This window comes from Panthera leo, chromosome E1, assembly GCF_018350215.1.
Source record: "Panthera leo isolate Ple1 chromosome E1, P.leo_Ple1_pat1.1, whole genome shotgun sequence".
NCBI classification, from domain to species: Eukaryota; Metazoa; Chordata; class Mammalia; order Carnivora; family Felidae; genus Panthera; species Panthera leo.
In genome coordinates this window covers 42714657-42734250 of record NC_056692.1, presented here as the reverse complement: position 1 = coordinate 42734250, position 19594 = coordinate 42714657, and the positions used below count along the sequence as shown (strand labels likewise).

At 58.5% G+C, this 19594-nt stretch overlaps 1 protein-coding gene across 3 annotated transcripts; it reads left to right on the top strand.

Annotated features, from left to right (window-relative positions):
• Positions 1–1411: 1411 nt before the first annotated feature.
• PLCD3 (phospholipase C delta 3) lies at positions 1412–19023 on the top strand. 3 transcript variants are annotated; one of them, XM_042916769.1, is made up of 15 exons: positions 1412–1668; positions 10165–10326; positions 10445–10673; positions 10961–11090; positions 12059–12287; positions 12743–12944; positions 13125–13269; positions 14549–14701; positions 15849–15983; positions 16087–16237; positions 16944–17060; positions 17677–17843; positions 18084–18219; positions 18295–18444; positions 18624–19023. In XM_042916769.1, the coding sequence occupies exons 1-15, from the start codon at positions 1530–1532 to the stop codon at positions 18710–18712; spliced, it is 2334 nt and encodes a 777-aa protein (XP_042772703.1). In that variant the 5' UTR covers positions 1412–1529; the 3' UTR covers positions 18713–19023. The 3 variants fall into 3 exon arrangements, with proteins under 3 accessions (XP_042772703.1, XP_042772702.1, XP_042772705.1); XM_042916768.1 differs by having other exon boundaries at positions 16075–16237; XM_042916771.1 differs by lacking the exon at positions 1412–1668 and adding an exon at positions 4930–5197 and having other exon boundaries at positions 16075–16237.
• Positions 19024–19594: the final 571 nt, after the last annotated feature.

Below are 19594 nucleotides of genomic sequence, written 5' to 3'. Positions count from 1 at the left end.
CGTCTGTCCTCCGAACCCAGGTCCTGCAAATCTGAGCAACCCAATTCAGCTCCTTAGACCCGCCCTCCCCTCCCCGCCCCGCCAGGCGCTGGGGATTAAAAAAAAAAAAAAAAAAAAAAAAGCTATGTCCTGGAGGAAGAGCGGGTTCTGGAGGGGTTCTGGAGGAGGGACATTGGCGCTGAGTTTTGGAACACGTAATTGTAAACCAGGAGAAGAATGAGAAAGGTAGTTCCCGAAGGAAGGAATTGCAGGATCAAAAGTACAGAAAGAATATCCAGACAGGGGTGGGTATCCAAACCAGTATGCCAGATCTCTGGGTCGAGGATATCTGAGAATGGGCTAGAGCAAGTAGGTGGCAAATCTAGGTCCTGAGAAACTAAGCTTTCTCTTTGAGATGCCACGCTCTTGGCCGCCGCCGAGTGGCGGTGTGCGCCCGGCTCTCCGCACCCAATTTAGGGTAATTGCGGCAGACAACGCTAAAATGATTAGTCTCCTGCCATCCCACCCTTCGTACAAGTATTCTGATGGTTTCACATATAGTAAGTGAACACATGAAACGGTCACCAGGACCCACACTCGACGCTCACCCACGGGTTGATGTCACGGACATCTACACAGGGTGCGGCGGCCGTCCGGGGCAATCGAACGCCCACTGGGACGCTAATGCTTCCAAACCTCGAACCCAGAACCGGAGTTCTGCCGGGGATTCTAATGACTTAGTGCCACCCCATCTCCCCCAGACCAGTCAGCTTTGAGACCGAGGGGCTGGCACCTGATGCCGAGAGGGTTAATCCAATGACATCACAGCCAGAGCCTTCCTACCCCCAACCACCACCTCCCTTTCTCCCACCCCTCCAGATGGGGCTGCCCTCCTGCTTGGCCCAGCTTTTGGGGTTCTCTCGGCTTTCCGGGCCGGTCCGAGGACCCTTGGCCCAGGACGAGCCGCCCCGCAGATTTGGCCCCCAGTCTGGCTCCCTTCTGAGGCCTCCTGCGGGACGGGGAAGGGGAAGGTGAAGAGGGAGGGGTCCTGAGTCCACATCGAGTCAGGGTGCAGAGAACGGAGAGTGTGCCAGAAAGCAATCCTCGTCTCCTCCGCCGCCCCCTCCCCCCAACAGGGGCTCCCGTCATCTGTGCGGCCGGGATCCGAGGATTGGGAGGAGAATGGGGAGGCGGACTCAAGAGCCGGGGACTCGGGCAGGGAGAGGGGACGCGAGCCGGCCCCCTTCCCTTCCCACACCTCGCAAAGGGGCACCTCCCGGCCTGGGGTCGCCACCCAGCTCCCCGCCACCGCCCCACGCCTCCCCCGCGCCGTCCTCGGCTCCGCCCCCTCCCTCCCCGTCCCTCCTTCTCGCGACCTCGTCCCTCCCTCTTTCCCTGCTCCCGACACCTCCTCCCCCCGACTCCTTCCCGGCGCCGCTAAGTTTCTCCGGTCGGGACCGCGCGCAGAGCCGGGGCCGGGCCGGAGCGGCGCCCCGCGCTACCCTGTCCCCTCGCGCAGACCCCGGGCCCGGCCCCGGCCCCACCAAGCCATGCTGTGCGGCCGCTGGAGGAGCTGCCGCCGGCGGCCCGAGGAGCCCCCGGTGGCGGCCCAGGTCGCGGCGCCCCTTCTGCTCGCGCCCCCGGACGGCGACACCAAGAGGCCCGGGCTGCGGGCGCTGAAGAAGATGGGTCAGTGACCGGCGGGGGCGACTCGGGTGGGCGCCGACCGCCCAGAGGTCCGTCTGGGGGTGGGGGGCGGGGTGTGCGGGCGAGCCGTCGCGGGTTTCCCAGCTGCGAGGGGCTGTGTGGAGCCGGGCGAGGGTTGGAATGCCAGCACCGTTCCGGCGGGGGAGGTGGGGGTCATACCTGGGGTCACCCGACGTTCCCGGGAAGAGCGAGGCGCCCGGGTGGCCTTTGCTTCCCACCAGGAGGCGCCCGCGGGGCGTGCCGGAATGGGCGTTTGGGCGCGGATCGGGGGTCCCCGAGGACCTGGTGAATAGAGTGGGAGAGACAGGCTCGGGGTGTCCCTCACTCGCCTCCCCAACACCCTATGCCTTCTCGGGTCTGCGGGCGCCCCCGGGCATCCCGGGTTCTTGGCCGCCCTTAGGAAGGCAGGCGAGCTGTGGGGAGTCCGGCCTCTCAAGCCAGCCCTCCAACCCTGCAGCCCCCACAGGGGTTGCAGCAGCCGCATAGCACTGGTAGGACTGGTCTGACTGGTGAGAATACTGCCCTTGGAGTCAGAAGGGCAGAGTTCCCGGCTCAGGTTTGGGGGAAGTCACTGCAGGGAAGAAATGTAACTGTGGCTTATTAAGCATCTCCCAGAGACTGGCCTGGCCCTGGGTAGTTACATCGGTGGCATCATTCAATTTTCCTCACCCTCCTGAGAGGTACCCGGTATAATTCCCCTTTCACAGATGAGAAAACCGATTCGGAGAAGGCGAAGAATTTGCCAATGACCCCACAGCTTGCTAAGGGCAAAGGCTGGCATGGTGGCTGTGCCCAGCCACGCTGCCCCTGCGACCCTCTCAGAGTCTGAGCAAAGTGTGACCGACTGGCTGGTTGAGTGGCTTGAATGAGGTGTGTGTGTGTGTGTGTGTGTGTTTTATAAAAATGTAAAGCACCATGAAACTGAAGTGGCATGTTGGAAGGGCTGTTAGTAAATAGTTAATGATGGAGAGGTGGGGTGTGGGGCTGGGGGAACAGGGCAGGGCTACCCAAGAGATCAGTGTGAATCAGGGGTGCCAGTTGCCAGTCTTGCCTTCTCTTAGATACTGCCCCCACTTGTTTTTACTCTACCTCCTGTCACTCATTCGATCGGAATTGATTGAGAGCGTTGACTATGTCTGAGAGAGCCTGACACTCTCCTTAAGGAGACTAAGACACGTGATCTCTGCCCTCCTGTCCAATCATTCACGCATTCAGCAGACATTTATTGGGTGCCTACGGTATGCTCTGTCCTGGAATTCAGCAACAAACAAGATACAGTTCTGGCCCTTCGGCAAGGAGGTCAGACAATGAAGCAAAGAAACAAGGCTAGGGAGGGAGAGGGAAGTCAGATGCTGGGGAGCCAGCGAGAGCCCCGGTGGCACCCCAGAGCCGGAGGGAGATTGGAGGGAGGTCCAGGGGAGAGGCAGGTGGGGGCCGTGTCCTCAAGGCCCCTCCTTAAAAGGCCAGTAGGAGCCCCCAGAGGGCCTCAGGCAGGAGGAAGGGCTTGTGCAGAGCAGGGGCATGTTGTACATAGGTAGGGGTGAATCGGGGAGACCCAGAGGAGGAAGGCTGGGGAATCAGTTGGTCAAGCCATGGTGGTGCTCAGACTTGGGCCGGTACAGCCCGAATGTGATTCCAGAACCACCTAGGGGGTGGACTGGGCTGGACTCTGCAGTCGGTGGGATCTGAAAGGTGTCTCGGGTGAATGGCAGTGTCATTCTTTGGGCTGAGGAGCAGCGGTGCCTTGGGGAGAGGAGGGTGGCCGTGGGGAGGTGAGGTGCCACCGAGACACCCAGGGCTGGCATTGGGCCAGAGAAGCAGTTCCAGGAGTCAGCCACCGCAGGGGCTGTGGCTGCTGGGAGGGCTGGGGTGATGCCCCTGCATACCTGCCTGCTTCTTCATTCCACACATATCTGCTCAGCCCTATCAGTGTGCCACGGGCACTGTGCCAGGGGCCAGGGCGCCAGAGATGAATAGCACAGCGCTCAGCCCTCGGGGAGCACACAGTTTAGTAGCAAGAGACACTTGAAGACAAATCATTACCGCCGAGCCCGGGACTCAGCGCTCACTGGCTGAGTAAAGCGGCACGGGAGCTCACGGCATCCCCCACCGTGACACCATCAGGAACTATGTGGGTGTCAGAATGTCACCTGGGCCGTCCTCCCTTCCCACCACTGCCCTGTCCTGCTGAGTGACTGCCAAGAAAGGAATGTCCAGTTTCTGGGGAATGCAGCTTCCCTGGGCCTTACTGACTCCAGGGACAGGGTGGAGACCACACCCAGGTGTCCTGGGGCCTGGCCCTTCGGGCCATCAAGGCCTAGGCCCAGCACCTAGGTAGCTTCCCCTCCCACAGCAACCCCAGCTCCTCCCAGGATGGCCCCCTGTGGCCACACCCCTTAGGCTAACAGAGAACAGATTTTATTTCAGGTCCCCTCAAGAGACCGGGGCAGGGAGTGGCCTGGAGGTCGAAGGCTCCAAGAGGCCCAAGGAAAAGAAAGGGCTTTTCAGGCCATCCTGGGGGGAACACCACTCCCACACTGAGTGCGAATCATCTGTGGAGCCTGGGGTCCTTCTTCTGTCCCTTCCCCCCTCGGGGGTGCTGCGGGCTTAGCCTGTCCCCAGGAAGCCAGAGAATAGCTGGAGAGAGCTTGAGTTCAGTGAGGCCATAGTGCTGAGCTTGCATCAGTCCAGAACCTACTTAATCCTTGGCACCCCGGCGGTGGGGGGGGGGGGGGAGAGGGGGTGGGGCGGGAGGGGGAAAGGTGTTGCAGCTGTCCTCACTGGTGCAGACCCGGTGGAGAGGGTGAAGTCACCAGCCAAGGCCCACAGGGCTGAGAGGCAGCCGCCAAAGCCTAGTTTTCAATGGTGGCTCTTTACTGCCAGAATTAATGAATACTAATTAACACCTTTATAACACTATGCCGAGCGCGCTTTTCACATATTAGCTCATTTAATGCCCACAATTGTCTGAGGTTTGTGGTACCTTTAGCCTCATTTTACAAGTGAGAAACTGAGTTTCAGAGAAGTTCAAAGCTGGGAAGTAGCTGCGAGAGGATTTGAACCCAGGAGCCTGGCACAGAGTCTAAGTGAATGAGTGAGGGATTGATGCCTGGAGATGGCCTGCTACTCCCATCCCCCACAGAGGCCCTGCCAGCCTCTAGAGGTGTCCTCATAGGCTTGCCAAATAAAATACAGGATGCTCCGTTAAATGTGAATTCCAAATAAACAAACAAATGATTTGGGACAAACTTATACTGAAACATGACTCGTTGTTTATCTGAAATTCGAATGTAACTGGGCACCCTGAATTTTATCTTGACAACCCTGTCTCCCCAGAGCCCCTGTCTGTGCCTGTGCCCCTGATGCCCCGCCCTGCCCCTAATCCTCCCAGCAAGCAGAGCACTGAGTGGGCAGAATCCTGCTCCCTTTCCTCCCCGGCCTGCACGCACCACTGATTGCCGCAGGGGCAAGAGGGCTCTCCCCATGGCCTGCCCAGGACGTCTTCTGCAGGGTGAGTGGGGCTGCCGTGGGTGGATCTGGCGGCTGGGGGTCCTGGCAGGTGCCTGGCCTGGCGGGGAGTGGGGTAGGGCCTGGGCCCCCGGCCGTTCTGTCTGAGCCGGGGGCATGCTGTGCCCCCTCCTACGACCTCTGCCCCCAAATGGGCTTCATGCTCGTTCTGGCCTTGCCGGGAAGGGTGCCGCCACCTTTGTCGCACTGCGTCTAGCCAGGGACTGGGGAAGCACTGCCTGCCTTTCCTGACTTTGTTGACTCTCCCAGGAATGTTATGGACTCTGGCGCTGAGCTCCACCGGGCTCTGGCCCCAGGTGTGGCAGCCAGCCCAGGCCAGGGGGACACTCTTGATACCTGAAGAGCTGGGGCTGCCTGCTGGCCAGAGGATTAGGGCGAGAAGGTGTTTGGGACCCCTCGGCTTGGATACTCCCTCCCAGAGCCACCAGGAAAAGCTTCTCTTCCTCTCCTCCCCCACTTGGCATGAAGCTGTCGGCCTTTGCTGTTCCCTGCATGTCTCACATTCCTGCTGGAGCCCCGCGTACCCTTCCCGTGTGTGCACTGGAGCAAGCACACGTACACACACACGCGCACACACACACACACACACCCTATATGCACACACCAACCTACACACACACCTTTGCTGCAGACCTACCCTTTTCACACCCTGCTGCCTACCTATTACCCCTCTTGTCTACACACCCTGTAGCCACACAGCAGCCCCACCCTCACCCCCACTGCTGGTCTGCCCTGGCCCCTGCCCACCCACTGCACTGCCCCTGTGTCCCCCCTTGCCTTGGGTAACCCACACTGTTGTCCGCATACACAACTTACCCTCTCTGCATACCCAGCTTACCCTCTCATAACTCCAGTGGCCCATCTATGAAAAAGGGACATTAAGGATCAGAGATGGACTTGACTTTCCCCTGGCCCCTTCCAGCTCTGCCACTGAGACAGTTTCCCGCCCTCGACCTTGGCCGCTAACCCAGAACGGCTCAGGCCTCAGACCACACACAGACCAAACCACCCGGGCTGAAGGTGATAGTTGGGACACTGGGCCTGTCCATTCCTCACCTCCCCGTGGCCCGTCTCTGAGGGCTGAGATGAGCGGTTGGCCTAGAAAAGGTGTCTGAGCCCCACTGACAACACTGAACGAGGCTGGAGAAGGGCCCATCTGGAGGCCATGAGACTGACAAGGACAGACTTACGGGAATACCTGGCTCCCTCTTCCCTCCAGGGCCACTGCCTCGCTTTCCTTTATTATAATTTATCGAGTGCCTACTGTAGGCCGGGCCCTAAACTGAGTGCGCATTAGCTCATTCCAGCCCCACACAGCCCTTCGGGGGGTCAGGTACCCCCCAACTCTCAATCCATCCTGGTTCCACCACCTGCCGCCCCAGGACCCTGGATAAGTTAACTGCTCTGTGCCCCTTGAACAGCTTTATTGAGATATTAATTCACATATCATACAATTCACCCCTTCAAAGTATACAATGGTTTCTGGCATACTGCATTGTTATTTTTTTTTAACTGTGGCAAAAAATATATAATAAAGTTGGCCCCTTTGACCATTTCGAAGTGGCTAATTCAGTGGCATTAATTATATTCGCAATGTTATGCATTCACAGTGTTGGGCTAGTTCCAAAATGTTTCCATTACCCTAAACGAAAACTCTAGCCGTTAACCAGTAATTTCCCCCCTCTTCCCTTCCCCTAGGCCTTAGTAATGTCTAATTACGTTCTGTCTCTGAATTTTTTTTTTATTGAGGGATACGTGACATATAATCCATTTCTATGAATTTGGCTACTCTAGGTACCACATATAAGTGGAATCATATACTGTCCTTTTACAGCTGCAGGGTGAGACCAGATTTCCCCCTTTCTATGTCCAAATAATATTCTACTGTCTGTCTATACCACGTTTTGCTTATCCATTCATCTGTTGACGGACCTCTGGGTTGTTTCTATCTTTTGACTGTTGTTCATCATTTTTAGTGCTGTTGTTTCATGATTATTACTCCATCTGTTCAGTCAAGGTGGCCACAGCACTGGCCCAGCCCAGCTCCAGGTTCAAGGCAGAGATGTTTAGATAGATAACCCACGGAAACCACAAGAGGCAGACAGGATGCACACCTGCTCCAAGCAGGTAGGAATGAGGTTGAGGAAACATCTGTGTGTTTGGGGCCTGGCAGGACCTATAAATGTTTACTGGGTGCCTGGGCAGAGAGCCAGGTGCCTCCTAGCTTCACTGCCCGAGGCCTGACGTCACCCCCTTACCTCCGTTGGTCCTGTCCTTCCTGTCTGGCACCCTAATCCTCTCACTCTCTCAGGGGTCAGAAGCTCAAGCAATGGGGAAATAATGTCACCTACCCAGGGACTCAGCACCTGGCTTGGCCTGGCATTGAACTCCCATTCTGTTTGGCTTTTCCACTGGATGTGGGGGCGGCGGGGGCAGTGTGGTCCGAGGAGCAGTGTGGTCCAGGGGCCAGTGCCAGTTGGGCAGGCAGACTGGAACGTCACCCTTTCCCCCAACAGGCTCCTGAGGAGCCGGGGAGGAAGGTCAGGAGCAAGGGCCTTCTCAACGTGGGAACCTGTCCCAGTGGCGGGCTGATCAGAAGTTCAGGCTCCCTGTCTCGATGTTTTGTTTGCGGAAGATTCAGGACAAAGCAGGCCCTCAGTGACTCACCTCCATTTCCGGCCTTAGTCATTCACCAGTCCCCCTTCTCCCCACCCTCCCCAACTATGGGCTTGGCATCAGAGGGATGGCGGGGTCAGGGGAGGTGGCCCCAGCTGCAGAGCCTGGTTGTCAGGGGAATAGGGGTTCCTCTCCCACTGAGAGGAGGTAGAGGAGGGGCAGGCTTGGTTGCTATGGCATTACGGGTTCTGCTGAATGTCCTGCCCCCCAATCCATTGCTTCTCAGGTTGAAGGAATTCAGAAGCTGCCCAGATGTGGGTGTAGGGGGCTGAGGGTCTGGTGAGTCTCTTGGCTTGGTGCCTGCCACATTCTAGCTCCTTGTCTGGAAAGGACAAGCTTTCCTAGCTAGGGGGCACCAAATGGGCACTGACCCAGGGGGCTCGTCTAAATCCCGAGAGCCATTAGGGCCACAGGCTAACCCAAGGGGGGGACTATAGGCTCCTCTGGATGGTAGGTTTCTCCTCCTGGCCCTGAGGCCGTGATTCTCAGTCATAGTCACCCTCAAAGTCACAGGATAGGTTTTTAAACATAGATACCCAAGTCCCAACCCACACCTGCCAGACAAGAATCTCTGGGCTGTGGGTTTTGCAAACCCCTCCAGCTGATTCTGATCACAGCCAGGGTTCAGAAACCCTGGCCCATAAGGAAAGGACAGATAGGGTAGGGCAGGGGGCAGAATAAATTTAGTTCCCCCAATTGCTGGTACATCTGCCTCCCCTATCAAAACACTGGCTGTGAGTCTGGCTCTGGGATGAGCACTGTAGTGCAGCTATGAGACTTCATCCCTGTCCTTGGGTTTATTAAAGTTGACCGAAATTACAATTTAGGTAGGGTGTTTGTTTTAGTTAAAGTAAAAAGTGCTGTTGGTGATCAGGGAGGGAGAATGCCCATTTGAGGACAAACCAAGGAAGGCTCCCTGGAGGAGATGGTGTCTGAGCTGGTCCCTGAAGGACTCCTGTGTGAGGAAGAGAAGCAAGAAGGATCCTACAAAGGTTCCAAGAGAATGAGAGAGGAATGTCCTGGGATGTAGACTTGGTTCCACAGGCCAGAGTTTACAACAAGCAGGGGTCTTGGTGCCACAAAGCCTAGAGCCAAAGCCAGTATTGGGGACTTGATAAGATAAAGGGAGGGGGGCGCCTGGGTGGCTCAGTCGGTTGAGCGTCCGACTTCGGCTCAGGTCATGATCTCGTGGTTTGCGGGTTCGAGCCCCACGTCAGGCTCTGTGCTGACAGCTCAGAGCCTGGAGCCTGCTTTGGATTCTGTGTACCCACCTCTCTCTGCCCCTCCCCCACTCATGCTCTGTCTCGCTCTGTCTCTCAAAAATAAATAAATGTTAAAAAAATTAAAATAAAATAAAGGGAGGAAGAGAGGCCCACTGTCCTGTTCATTTGGCCCATACCGTGGTGTTTTAGGGGTTTTTTTGTTTCAATTTGATTTGGTTGCCAGCACTGCAAAATCTGGAGGCTTCCCATAGAAATCCAGCTTCCTGTTCTCTGGAAACTCTGGGCCCTCATCCATTCCTGGCTGCCCTCCTCCTTCCAGTATGCCGGATTCCCACTCTTTCTGTTGTCCCCTGGCTCGTAAACCCTTGGTATTGACCTCTAGTGAGACAAATCAGAGCAGGGCAGCATCTTGACTGAAGTTTGGATTTTGCAGGAGGTACTACTGTGGCCTTCATTCTGTGCACAGAGAACATGAGGCTTAGAGCAGTCTCAGCTGCCACCCAGGCTGTGTAACTCGTAAGTGACAGAGGTGGCCTCTGCTGTCCTCCCTGGTCTTGGGGGGACAGCAGAGGTGAGCAGCTTGGGTGGCAGCAAGAGAGATCTGGGTTAGATAGTGAGACTACCTTTTTGATGGTCAGGGTTTCACGTCAAAGGAAAAGGTTGCTGGTGGCAGATTCTGGTCTTGAAGTCTGGAGGCCCGGATGGAAGGGAGTGGCAGAAAGGGTGACCTTTAGGGAGGCCTGAGTCCCAGGCGCTGCCTGAGGGCTTGCTCTGCTCTGGGGGCCTCCGGAGGCAGCTGCTTGGTGGAGGTACGGGCACCCTCCCCAGGGCGGCTGGGTGGGACACACCAAGCCAGCGAGTTCCTGGGGCGGAAGAGACTATAGCCAAACCCACCACTGGGGACGAGTTACTCTAAGGAGAGGAAGAGGGGCCTGTGAGGACTTGCAAGGCTCCAGGCGCAGGAAGGCAGGCCGGCTGCCAGCCGGGACGAGGGTGGAGGGAGCGAGGGCGAGGCCGGGCCCCGACGTCCTCCGGCCTCTCTCCCGCGCAGGCCTGACGGAGGACGAGGACGTGCGCGCCATGCTGCGGGGCTCCCGGCTCTGCAAGATCCGCTCACGGACGTGGCACAAGGAGCGGCTGTACCGGCTGCAGGAGGACGGCCTGAGCGTGTGGTTCCAGCGGCGCATCCCGCGCGCGCCGTCGCAGCACATCTGTGAGCCGGGGCGCGCGGCCGCGGGGCGGGCTGGGGACAGCGGCCGGGTCCCGCCGCCCTGACCCGGCTGCGCGTGCCCCGTCCTCCCCACCCCCTCCCCTTCCTCGCCCTCCCGCAGTCTTCGTGCAGCACATCGAGGCGGTCCGCGAGGGCCACCAGTCCGAGGGCCTGCGACGCTTCGGGGGCGCCTTCCCGCCGGCGCGCTGCCTCACCATCGCCTTCAAGGGCCGCCGCAAGAACCTGGACCTGGCGGCGGCCACCCCGGAGGAGGCGCAGCGCTGGGTGCGCGGTCTGGGCAAGCTGCGCGCGCGCCTCGACGCCATGAGCCAGCGCGAGCGCCTCGATCAATATCCTGCCCAGGGGGCCGGGCGTGGGGGAGGGGGGAGCCGTGTCTGGGGGCCCCGCGGGCTGAGCCCGGGGCCCCTAGTCTTCAGAACCGAGGCTGGTGACGCCGCCTCCGTCTCTGGGAAGCTCGGTCCTGGCCCCGTGTAGGGAGGGAGTCCCCAGGCTGAGGGGAAGTACAGCCCCTAGACCCGGGAGCCCCCAGAGCCAGGCAGTGGTGGCGACCCTGTCAGTTACCTGTCGGCTGGGGGCGGTGCCCAGGCTGTTGCTGGTATTTCCTGAGCACCCACACCTGGATCCACTCCTATCTGCACCGGGCCGACTCGAACCAGGACAGTAAGATGAGCTTCAAGGAGATCAAGAGCCTGCTCAGAATGGTCAACGTGGACATGAACGACATGTATGCCTACCGCCTCTTCAAGGTGGGCTCCTGCCGCACTCTGACCTTTGAGTCACCATCCTTTGTGGACAGAGTGGCCTCTCCCAGTGGGAAGGCCCCATCTGGGCCTAGTTAGCCTTTTACCCTCCCCCGAGGCGGCTGGGCCAGGATGGGAGTACCGGCCCAGAACATTCCTCACCCTCAGGCAGAGCTGGAGGAGGGGCGGGGCTCTGGGCAGGGAGGGCCCTCCCATACCTCCAAAGGGAGCAGCAGAGCTATAGTTTTTATTGCTCGGAGTCTGCAGGCAGCCTTTGCACAGGTGACCACGCACGGCTTGCACATGGGAGTGCAAGTAGGAGTCAGCTCACAGGCACACGCGCGCATCCTCCTCCGCCGTGGCCCATGTGGCCCCTCCACGTGTGACCAGATACACCCCACATGTGGGAGCACAGACAGGGGTGCGCGGGGGTGGGCTCCGCATCGATGGCCCAGCCAGGGCACGTGGCAGACGCCTATGTGACCAGCCTGAGACCCTGAAAGACAGAAGAGCCATGGCCCCGGTACACGGGGGCCCACAGCTCCATGTGGACTGCTCCACGTGCAGTCGCACTTGTTTGTTGCCCTTTGACCCTGTGAATTGGGTATGAATTGGAGACTGTGAGGATGGTAATGTACATGCCCGGGAGGGGGAATTACGGCTCGTCCTGCCCTTGGGCCACTGCTTTTCCTCCCACATCTGGATTTTTGGGGGGGTAGGTCATGGGCATACAGGGACAGGCACTAAACCCAAGCGACCTTCCTTAGAATCCCAGCCCTGCAATTTACCAGCTGTGTGAGCTTGAGCAACACCCAGAGCCTCGATAGCTCCCGGTTTCTCTACCTGCGAAATGGGGGACATCTGCCTTCCTAGCATTGTAGGTGACAGAGGTGTCCGTGCAGGCCAGCTTTCCCAGGGTGTCGTTCCCCCCCCCCCCCCCCCACTCCCCTGAGCTCCTCCCTGCTGCCTTCTAGGAGTGCGACCACTCCAACAATGAGCGGCTGGAAGGGGCTGAGATTGAGGAGTTTCTGAGGCGGCTGCTGAAACGCCCCGAGTTGGAGGAGATCTTCCATCGGTACTCCGGCGAGGACCGCGTGCTGAGCGCCCCTGAGCTGTTGGAGTTCCTGGAGGACCAGGGCGAGGATGGCGCCACGCTGGCCCGTGCCCAGCAGCTCATCCACACCTATGAGCTCAATGAGACAGGTGGCGGTCTGACAGACAGGGTGGGGGTCAACACGGCCCTGTCTTGGCATCTGACAGGTCTGGGCTTCTAGCTAAGCGTGCGCTGCGATTACTGGCAGTGGGTGCCATCTTGGGCAGGCTACCTCGCCTCCTGGAGACTCAGTTGCCACATCTGTAAAATGGCATAGTAGTGCACCTTCCTCACAGGGTTTGGCCGAAGGTGAAGTGGCATGACTTCAGGGGGCACTGGGCTGGCTCGGTCGGTAGAACATGTCACTCTCGATCTCGGGGTTGTGATTTCGAGCCCCACGGTGGGTGTAGAGATTACTTCAAAGAAGTCAGTAGCATCGCTTGAGTAGAGTCCAGTCTGTAGATAGGTGCTCATTGGTACTAAGTAGAGTGAGCTTTGGGGCACATGGGGCCAGACGTGGGGCTCCTCCCTGTGGCCTGACGTTCTCTTCTGCCCATCCCCGCAGCCAAGCAGCATGAGCTGATGACACTGGATGGCTTCATGATGTACCTGTTGTCACCCGAAGGGGCTGCTCTGGACCCAGCCCACACATGTGTGTTCCAGGACATGGACCAGCCCCTCTCCCACTACTTCATCTCCTCCTCGCACAATACCTATCTGACTGACTCTCAGATCGGGGGGCCCAGCAGCACCGAGGCCTATGTTAGGTACCATAGCAGGGATGGTGGGGTGAACACATCTGGGAGCCCAGCTTGAGGGTGACATGGGGCTCGAATCTCACCGTGGGCTTCAGGCGGGGAGGGGGGCTCCTACCTGGCTCGGTCTGCCGGTTGCTGTGCCCTGTGGCACCCACAGGACACCTTGCCTGTCCGTCTGTCTATCCACAGGGCCTTTGCTCAGGGGTGCCGCTGTGTGGAGCTAGACTGCTGGGAGGGGCCAGGAGGGGAGCCCGTCATCTACCACGGCCACACCCTCACCTCCAAGATCCTCTTCCGAGACGTGGTCCAGGCTGTGCGTGACCACGCCTTCACTGTGAGCTCCCAGGACCCCCATGCCCAGCCCCAGAGCCTTCCCGATGACCCCAGCCATCCTCAGTCCTTCCAGAAAAAACCCCCTTGCCCAGAGAATCACTCACTCACCAAGTGTTGCTGGGACAGCTGGCCAGTGGGGTAGAAGAAAGCTGAGAGGCTCCCTTCCCCTACTTTCATGTTTATTAAATGTGTTAAAATCACAAAATGTCTAGCAGAAAACTTTAGGAGTAAAAAGGACCTTTTTTTTTTTTTTTTTAATTTATTTTGAGAGAGAGAGAGAAAGAGCACAAGCAGGGGGCAGGGGCAGAGAGAGAGGGAGGGAGAGAAAATCCCAACCAGGCTCTACAGGGCAGCACAGAGCCCAACACCGGGCTCAAACTCGCAAACCATGCGATCATGACCTGAGCCAAAACCAGGAGTCAGACGCTTAACCGACTGAGCCACCCAGGCGCCCCAAGAGAGGACATTTTAATCCTAACTCCCAAAGGGAAAGCCATGACAGAGAAGCTGGGCATGGAATCTGCATAAAATTGTAACTTCTGTCAAGCTATATGCAGATCTTACCCTCAAAAATGATGGGCTTGGGGGTGCCTGGCTGGCTCAGTGGGAAGAGTGTGCAACTCTTGATCTCAGGGTCATGAATTCGAGCCCCATGTTGGGTATAGAGGTTACTAAAAAAAGTAAACCTAAAAAGAAAAAAAAAAAAAAAAAAAAAAAAAAAGACTGGTGTGGGGGGAAAAGTTTGTAACATAAACAACATGGTCAATGTCATTAACATATAAAGGGCATTTATAAAACAAAACCATCTTGGGGCGCCTGGGTGGCTCAGTCAGTTAAGTGTCGGACTTCGGCTCAGGTCATGATCTTGCGGTTTGTGAGTTCGAGCCCCGCCTTGGGCTCTGTGCTGACAGCTCAGAGCCTGGAGCCTGCTTCCGATTCTGTGTCTCCTTCTCTCTCTGCCCCTCCCCTGTTCACGCTCTGTCTCTCAATAATAAATAAACGTTAAAAAAATTTTTTTTAAATAATAAAAAATAAAACCATCTCTGCAGCTGCCCTCAGCTTCCCAGACATACCACCCTTTCCCTGAGACCAGAGATCTGCCCTCTGTCTCCCTCATGGACACACTGACCCCAGACTATGTCCCACATTCCGCCTCCTCAGCCCCCCCAGTGTGCCTTTGCCTGCCTGTCCTGAAGGGGGTTGGGGTCCGGGTGTAGTGGGGGAGCCTGGGAGGGGGACGGGGAAGTGGCTCTGAGCTGCTGCCCCCTCCCCCTCTCCAGCTGTCCCCATACCCTGTCATCCTGTCCCTTGAGAACCACTGCGGGCTGGAGCAGCAGGCTGTCATGGCCCGCCACCTTCGCGCCATCCTGGGAGACGTGCTGGTGACACAAGCGCTGGACTGCCAGAACCCCGAAGAGTTGCCATCCCCAGAGGTAGTGAGTGCCCCCCAGACTCCCAGCCGGGTTGGGGGCGGGGACCCGGCTGTTGTCCGCCATCCCCCACTGCTGTGCCACCTCCCTGGCTCAGGACCCCTCACTTCTCTCTGCCTCAGCCTTCCTCTGCCCCTGCGCTCAGTGGCCATCTGCCACCCCGAGGTCTCGTCACGCTTCCCCCCTCCATCCTTCCCCACCCCCACCTCACCGCCACCCCACCCCCTCACCTGGCACCCAGGGCCTTCCATGCCCTCACCCCCACCCCGCTCTGCCTCCCTACCTACAGAGTCCCTGCAGACTCCGCCATTCCTACCTCCAAACCTTGGTTGACATGTCCCCTCCACCTGAAGCTCCCTTCCCAGCCATCTACTCTCGCCCACCGCCACCTGCTTAGAATTCTAGCTCAGTGATAAACCACCTCTTCTGTGGCCTTAGAAATTTCCTCAGCTCTCTGGCCCGAGGTGGTTTTTCCTCCCGAACCCCAGAACCTTTTTTCTGCCCCCTCAGGACATTTGTGTTTTCTCCCCTGCTCCTCGAGAAAACTCTCCTCCTCCTCGCAATCCAAATATGCAGAGAATGTTGATTCACCTTTGTGTGTGTGTGTGTGTGTGTGTGTGTGTGTGTGTGTGTGTGATTTGATTTTTTCATTAGCATGAAACATGGTTAAAAAAGTCGAGCTGTACAAAAGTATATACAATGAAAAATGGGTTTTTCTCTGCCCCTGTCCAATTTCACAGGAAGTAACCATCTTTAAGTTTCTCGTCTGTCTTTCCAGAACTTTCCCATGTGTATATACCTATGTACATAGCTACCTTTCAAATGTTGCACAAAGAAGATCATATGATTACGTGTTCGTGTTCTATAGTCACTTCTTTCATGTGAGATATTTTTTGAAGAGGGCACCTTCTCTTTCAGTCTTGAGCTGCCTCAACCATTGTAAGGCCTGCCGTGTGGTCTTCTGTTTGGAGGGACGTCACTAGCCAGTCCCATGATGATGGGTCTATACGTCGTTGCCCATTTTTTCCTATTAGAAACATCACTCATGTTCTTTCCTGCTCCCCACCCCCAGTCAGCCCCTCACATAGTGGGGGTTGAATGGCTGACCTAGGGGCAAGAGGGCATCATCCTTCCATACTGGCCTCTCCAGCAGCTGAAGGGCCGGGTCCTGGTGAAGGGGAAGAAGCTGCCAGCTGCTCGGAGCGAGGACGGTCGAATTCTGTCCGACCAGGAGGAGGAAGACGAAGAGGAAGAAGAGGCAGAGGCCACAGAACAGAGGCGGCGGGTGAGTGGGCCTGGCTGGGCCGGCCTGGCCTGGGCAGGGAGGGGCTGCATGGGGAGGGGAAGGACAGGGGGGCCGGAACCCCGCCCTGAAGCTCATCTCCCAGGCCAAGCAGATCTCCCCCGAGCTGTCGGCCCTGGCCGTGTACTGCTGTGCCACCCGGCTGCGGACCCTGCGCCCCAACCCGGTCCCACCCCAGCCCTGCCAGGTCAGCTCCCTCAGCGAGCGCAAGGCCAAGAAGCTCATCCGAGAGGCAGGTAGGAGCTGGGACATGGGGCATCTGGGGGCAGGAGGCCCCGTGGAGGCCTGCAGGCTCCTGGTGGGGGGTACCCTGAAGTTGGTGTCTGGAAAGGAGATTGAGAGGGCCTCCAGGGCAGTGAAGGGGTCAGGAGGCCCCCAGATCGGGGCTCGGGGAACGAGCACCCAGCACGTGGGCAGCACCGGGCCAGCATGGATGGAGGGAAGAGGGCCCAGGGAGGAGGGAGGCTGCTGCCTGCCTTTACTGGGCTCAAGCTTGGTGGCAGGGCCAGACACAGGCAGAGGTAATGGTGCAGGGTGATCAGTGGGCCGTGGTGGGGGCTGGGGGAGTCCCACAGCGGGTGTGCGGACAGGAGAGAGAATTCCAGAGCAGGTGATGCCTGCGAAGACCCCAGACCCCTCCAAGGCGGGACGAGAGCCGGGTTGTCAGCCTGGGGCCCCGCGTTCCAGGCATTGAGTTGGGGGATTTGGGGCTGGGATGCAGTGCTGCGTTGTGGGAGGGGTCCTTGGCTCTCTCTGGGTTTCGGTAGCCTCCTCTGGGAGGTCCTCTCAGCCCTGGGGCAGGGGGAGCCGGCGGGGTGGGGGTAGTTCAGCCTCTGTTCCCAGCTTGTCCCTGCGGTTGGGGCTGGGGAGGTTACAGGCCCTGGTGCTGGGTGAGGGACACCCCAGGGGCCATCACAATCCTGCGCCGACTTCCTCCCCCAGGGAACAGCTTCGTCAGGCACAATACCCGACAACTGACCCGTGTTTACCCACTGGGGCTGCGGATGAACTCCGCCAACTACAGCCCCCAGGAGATGTGGAACTCAGGCTGTCAGCTTGGTGAGTGGGGGCAGCAGGAGCAGGGAGTGGCCTCCAGGGAACCATGAGAGGCCCAGGCAGTGATGGGGCCATACAGCTTTTCAGAAGGTGGAAAAATGTGTTTTCTTGGTAATAACAGTTATTAAAATAAATGTCAGGAAAGTAGGTGGGAAAACACAAATCAGACACATTTCTTCCTGACACTGTAAAGTCTCACATTTTTCATGAAGGCAAAAGTTAAAAACCTCCATTCCCATGTGTCCCCCCCCCCCCCCCCCCCCCCCGACACACACACACCTGGCAGTCCCACTAAGTCAACACTGACAAGAGTGGGCTCTGGAGGCTGAGCCCCAACAAAGGAGCAAAGGAGGGGGGATATGGTCCCCTTGAGGGCAGAAATGGAGATACAGAAACCCAAGGTTTCCTTGGGCCCAGCCCTGGCCCAGGCCTATGCCCAGCCCAACCCTCTGGCCGTGGGAGATACCAGGGATAAAGGGCAGGTGACAACGGGGGCTGGGACCCTTGGCTGCTATGATGCACCCCTAAGCCACGGTGGGAGTGGGTTGTGAGACCCTGAAACTGAGCAGTGAGAGGAGGGCCACTAAGAGCCCCTGCCCTGACCCTGCTGTGTCCACAGTGGCCTTGAACTTCCAGACACCAGGCTACGAGATGGACCTCAATGCTGGCCGCTTCCTCATCAACGGGCAGTGCGGCTACATCCTGAAACCTGCCTGCCTGCGACAGCCCGACACAACTTTTGACCCTGAGTGTCCTGGACCCCCCAGAACTACTCTCACCATCCAGGTCAGCAGCCTGGACCAAGCCCTACTCTGGGGTCCCAGCTGGTTCTGGAGAGGTCCTAGTCTGCAGGGCGCCGGCCCGAACGGCTTGGTGTGAGGGCGGTCTGAGTCTCAGTCCCATGCGGGGAGGCTCAGGGTGAGTGCCGAGGGCAAGGGGCTTCCCACCCTAACAGAGGGGGCAGGCAGCCATGGGCCCTGGCGGGGGGCGGGGGGCTGGACCGAAGCTCCCCTTCATCCCCTTCAGGTTCTGACTGCGCAGCAGCTGCCCAAGCTGAACACCGAGAAGCCAAACTCCATCGTGGACCCCCTGGTGCGTGTCGAGATCCACGGGGTGCCCGCAGACTGTGCTCGAAAGGAGACCAACTACGTGCTCAACAATGGTGGGTGGGCCTGCCGGGGGGAGGAGGGTGGGCCTGGGGGCCAGCTGGCTCCTGACTGCCAGGCCTGCACCCTAGGCTTCAACCCCCGCTGGGGGCAGACCCTGCAGTTCCAGCTGCGGGCTCCAGAGCTGGTCCTGGTCCGGTTCGTGGTAGAAGATTATGACACCACCTCCCCCAATGACTTTGTGGGCCAGTTTACACTGCCTCTCAACAGCCTGAAGCAAGGTTGGTGGGGACGGACAGGGATGGGGGTCTGGGCCTCCAAGGCCCTGTTCACCTGGGCTTTGCATCCCCTCTGAGAGCTTGCCCCCCGAGCCCAGGGGTGGGATGTGGTCCGTGAGCCCACGGCCCAGGCCCGGTGGGGTCGGGGACAGAGAACCTGAGGCATGTCCCCCTCCCCACAGGGTACCGCCACATCCACCTGCTTTCCAAGGACGGGGCCTCACTGTCACCAGCCACACTCTTCGTCCACATCCGCATCCAGCGCTTCTGAGAGCCGGACTGACCCACCCTGGGGTTCCTCGGGTGCCAGTCTACACCCCGTGGCGGAGGCTCTCTCCTCCTCCGCAGTAGAGGGGTGGTGGGAGGACCAGCCCCTCCAGCCTGCTCGCCCTGCCATTGGCTAGACTCCAGTCTCAACTGGGTGCTGGGGGGTGGCCTTGGCCCCTCCTGAGAACAGGCATCAGCGCTTTCTCCTACAACCCTGGAGCCTTGAGATGGCCCCCACTCCTTGGATTCTCGGCCCACTCCCTCGTCGTGGCTCGTGAAGAGCGAGGCCTGTCGTTGCCAGATTTGAGGAAGACACATGAGCCTTGAACTCCTCTCTGCCCCCCCGGGGGGAGGCCATCCCAGCCTCCTTCCCCCAGAGTGTCCGGCCCCCTCCTTGTCCCCCAGCCCACACCAGGCCTTAGTGCCCCCGAAGGCCCTCCCCTGGCTAGGCTTTCCTGGGCTCCTCCCTCAAGCTCTTGAACCTGAGCTCCCTTCCCGTCTTAAGAAGGGAAAGCCGAGGAAACCTGGGAGTAGGTTTCAAGTTGTGCCACAGAAGAGCCCTGGAGCAGACAGAACAAGACCATTGGTTTAAAAAAATAAAGAAGCATGGGCGCCTGGGTGGCTCAGTCAGTTAAGCGTCTCTTGGTCTGTGAGTTTGAGCCCCTCATCGGGCTCTGTGCTGACAGCTCAGAGCCTGGAGCCTGCTTCAGATTCTGTGTCCCTCTTTCTCTGCCCCTCCTCTGCTCGTGCTCTCTCTCAAAAATAAATAAATGTTAAAAAAAAATTTTTTTTTATAAAGAAGCAAGTTTACCACTGCTGCACCCTGAGCCCTCTGAGGTCATACCCACAGGCCCATGAGGGATGAGGGCAGAGTCCCTTGGGTCCC

Excerpts from the sequence above, each read along its gene's own strand:
- PLCD3 (XM_042916768.1), top strand. The coding sequence starts at position 1,530 with ATGCTGTGCGGCCGCTGGAGGAGCTGCCGCCGGCGGCCCGAGGAGCCC. Across the intron at positions 15,984-16,074 it reads CCACAGAACAGAGGCGGCGG|CTCATCTCCCAGGCCAAGCA; the intron begins GTGAGTGGGCCT and ends CCCGCCCTGAAG. Across the intron at positions 17,844-18,083 it reads GAACTACTCTCACCATCCAG|GTTCTGACTGCGCAGCAGCT; the intron begins GTCAGCAGCCTG and ends CATCCCCTTCAG.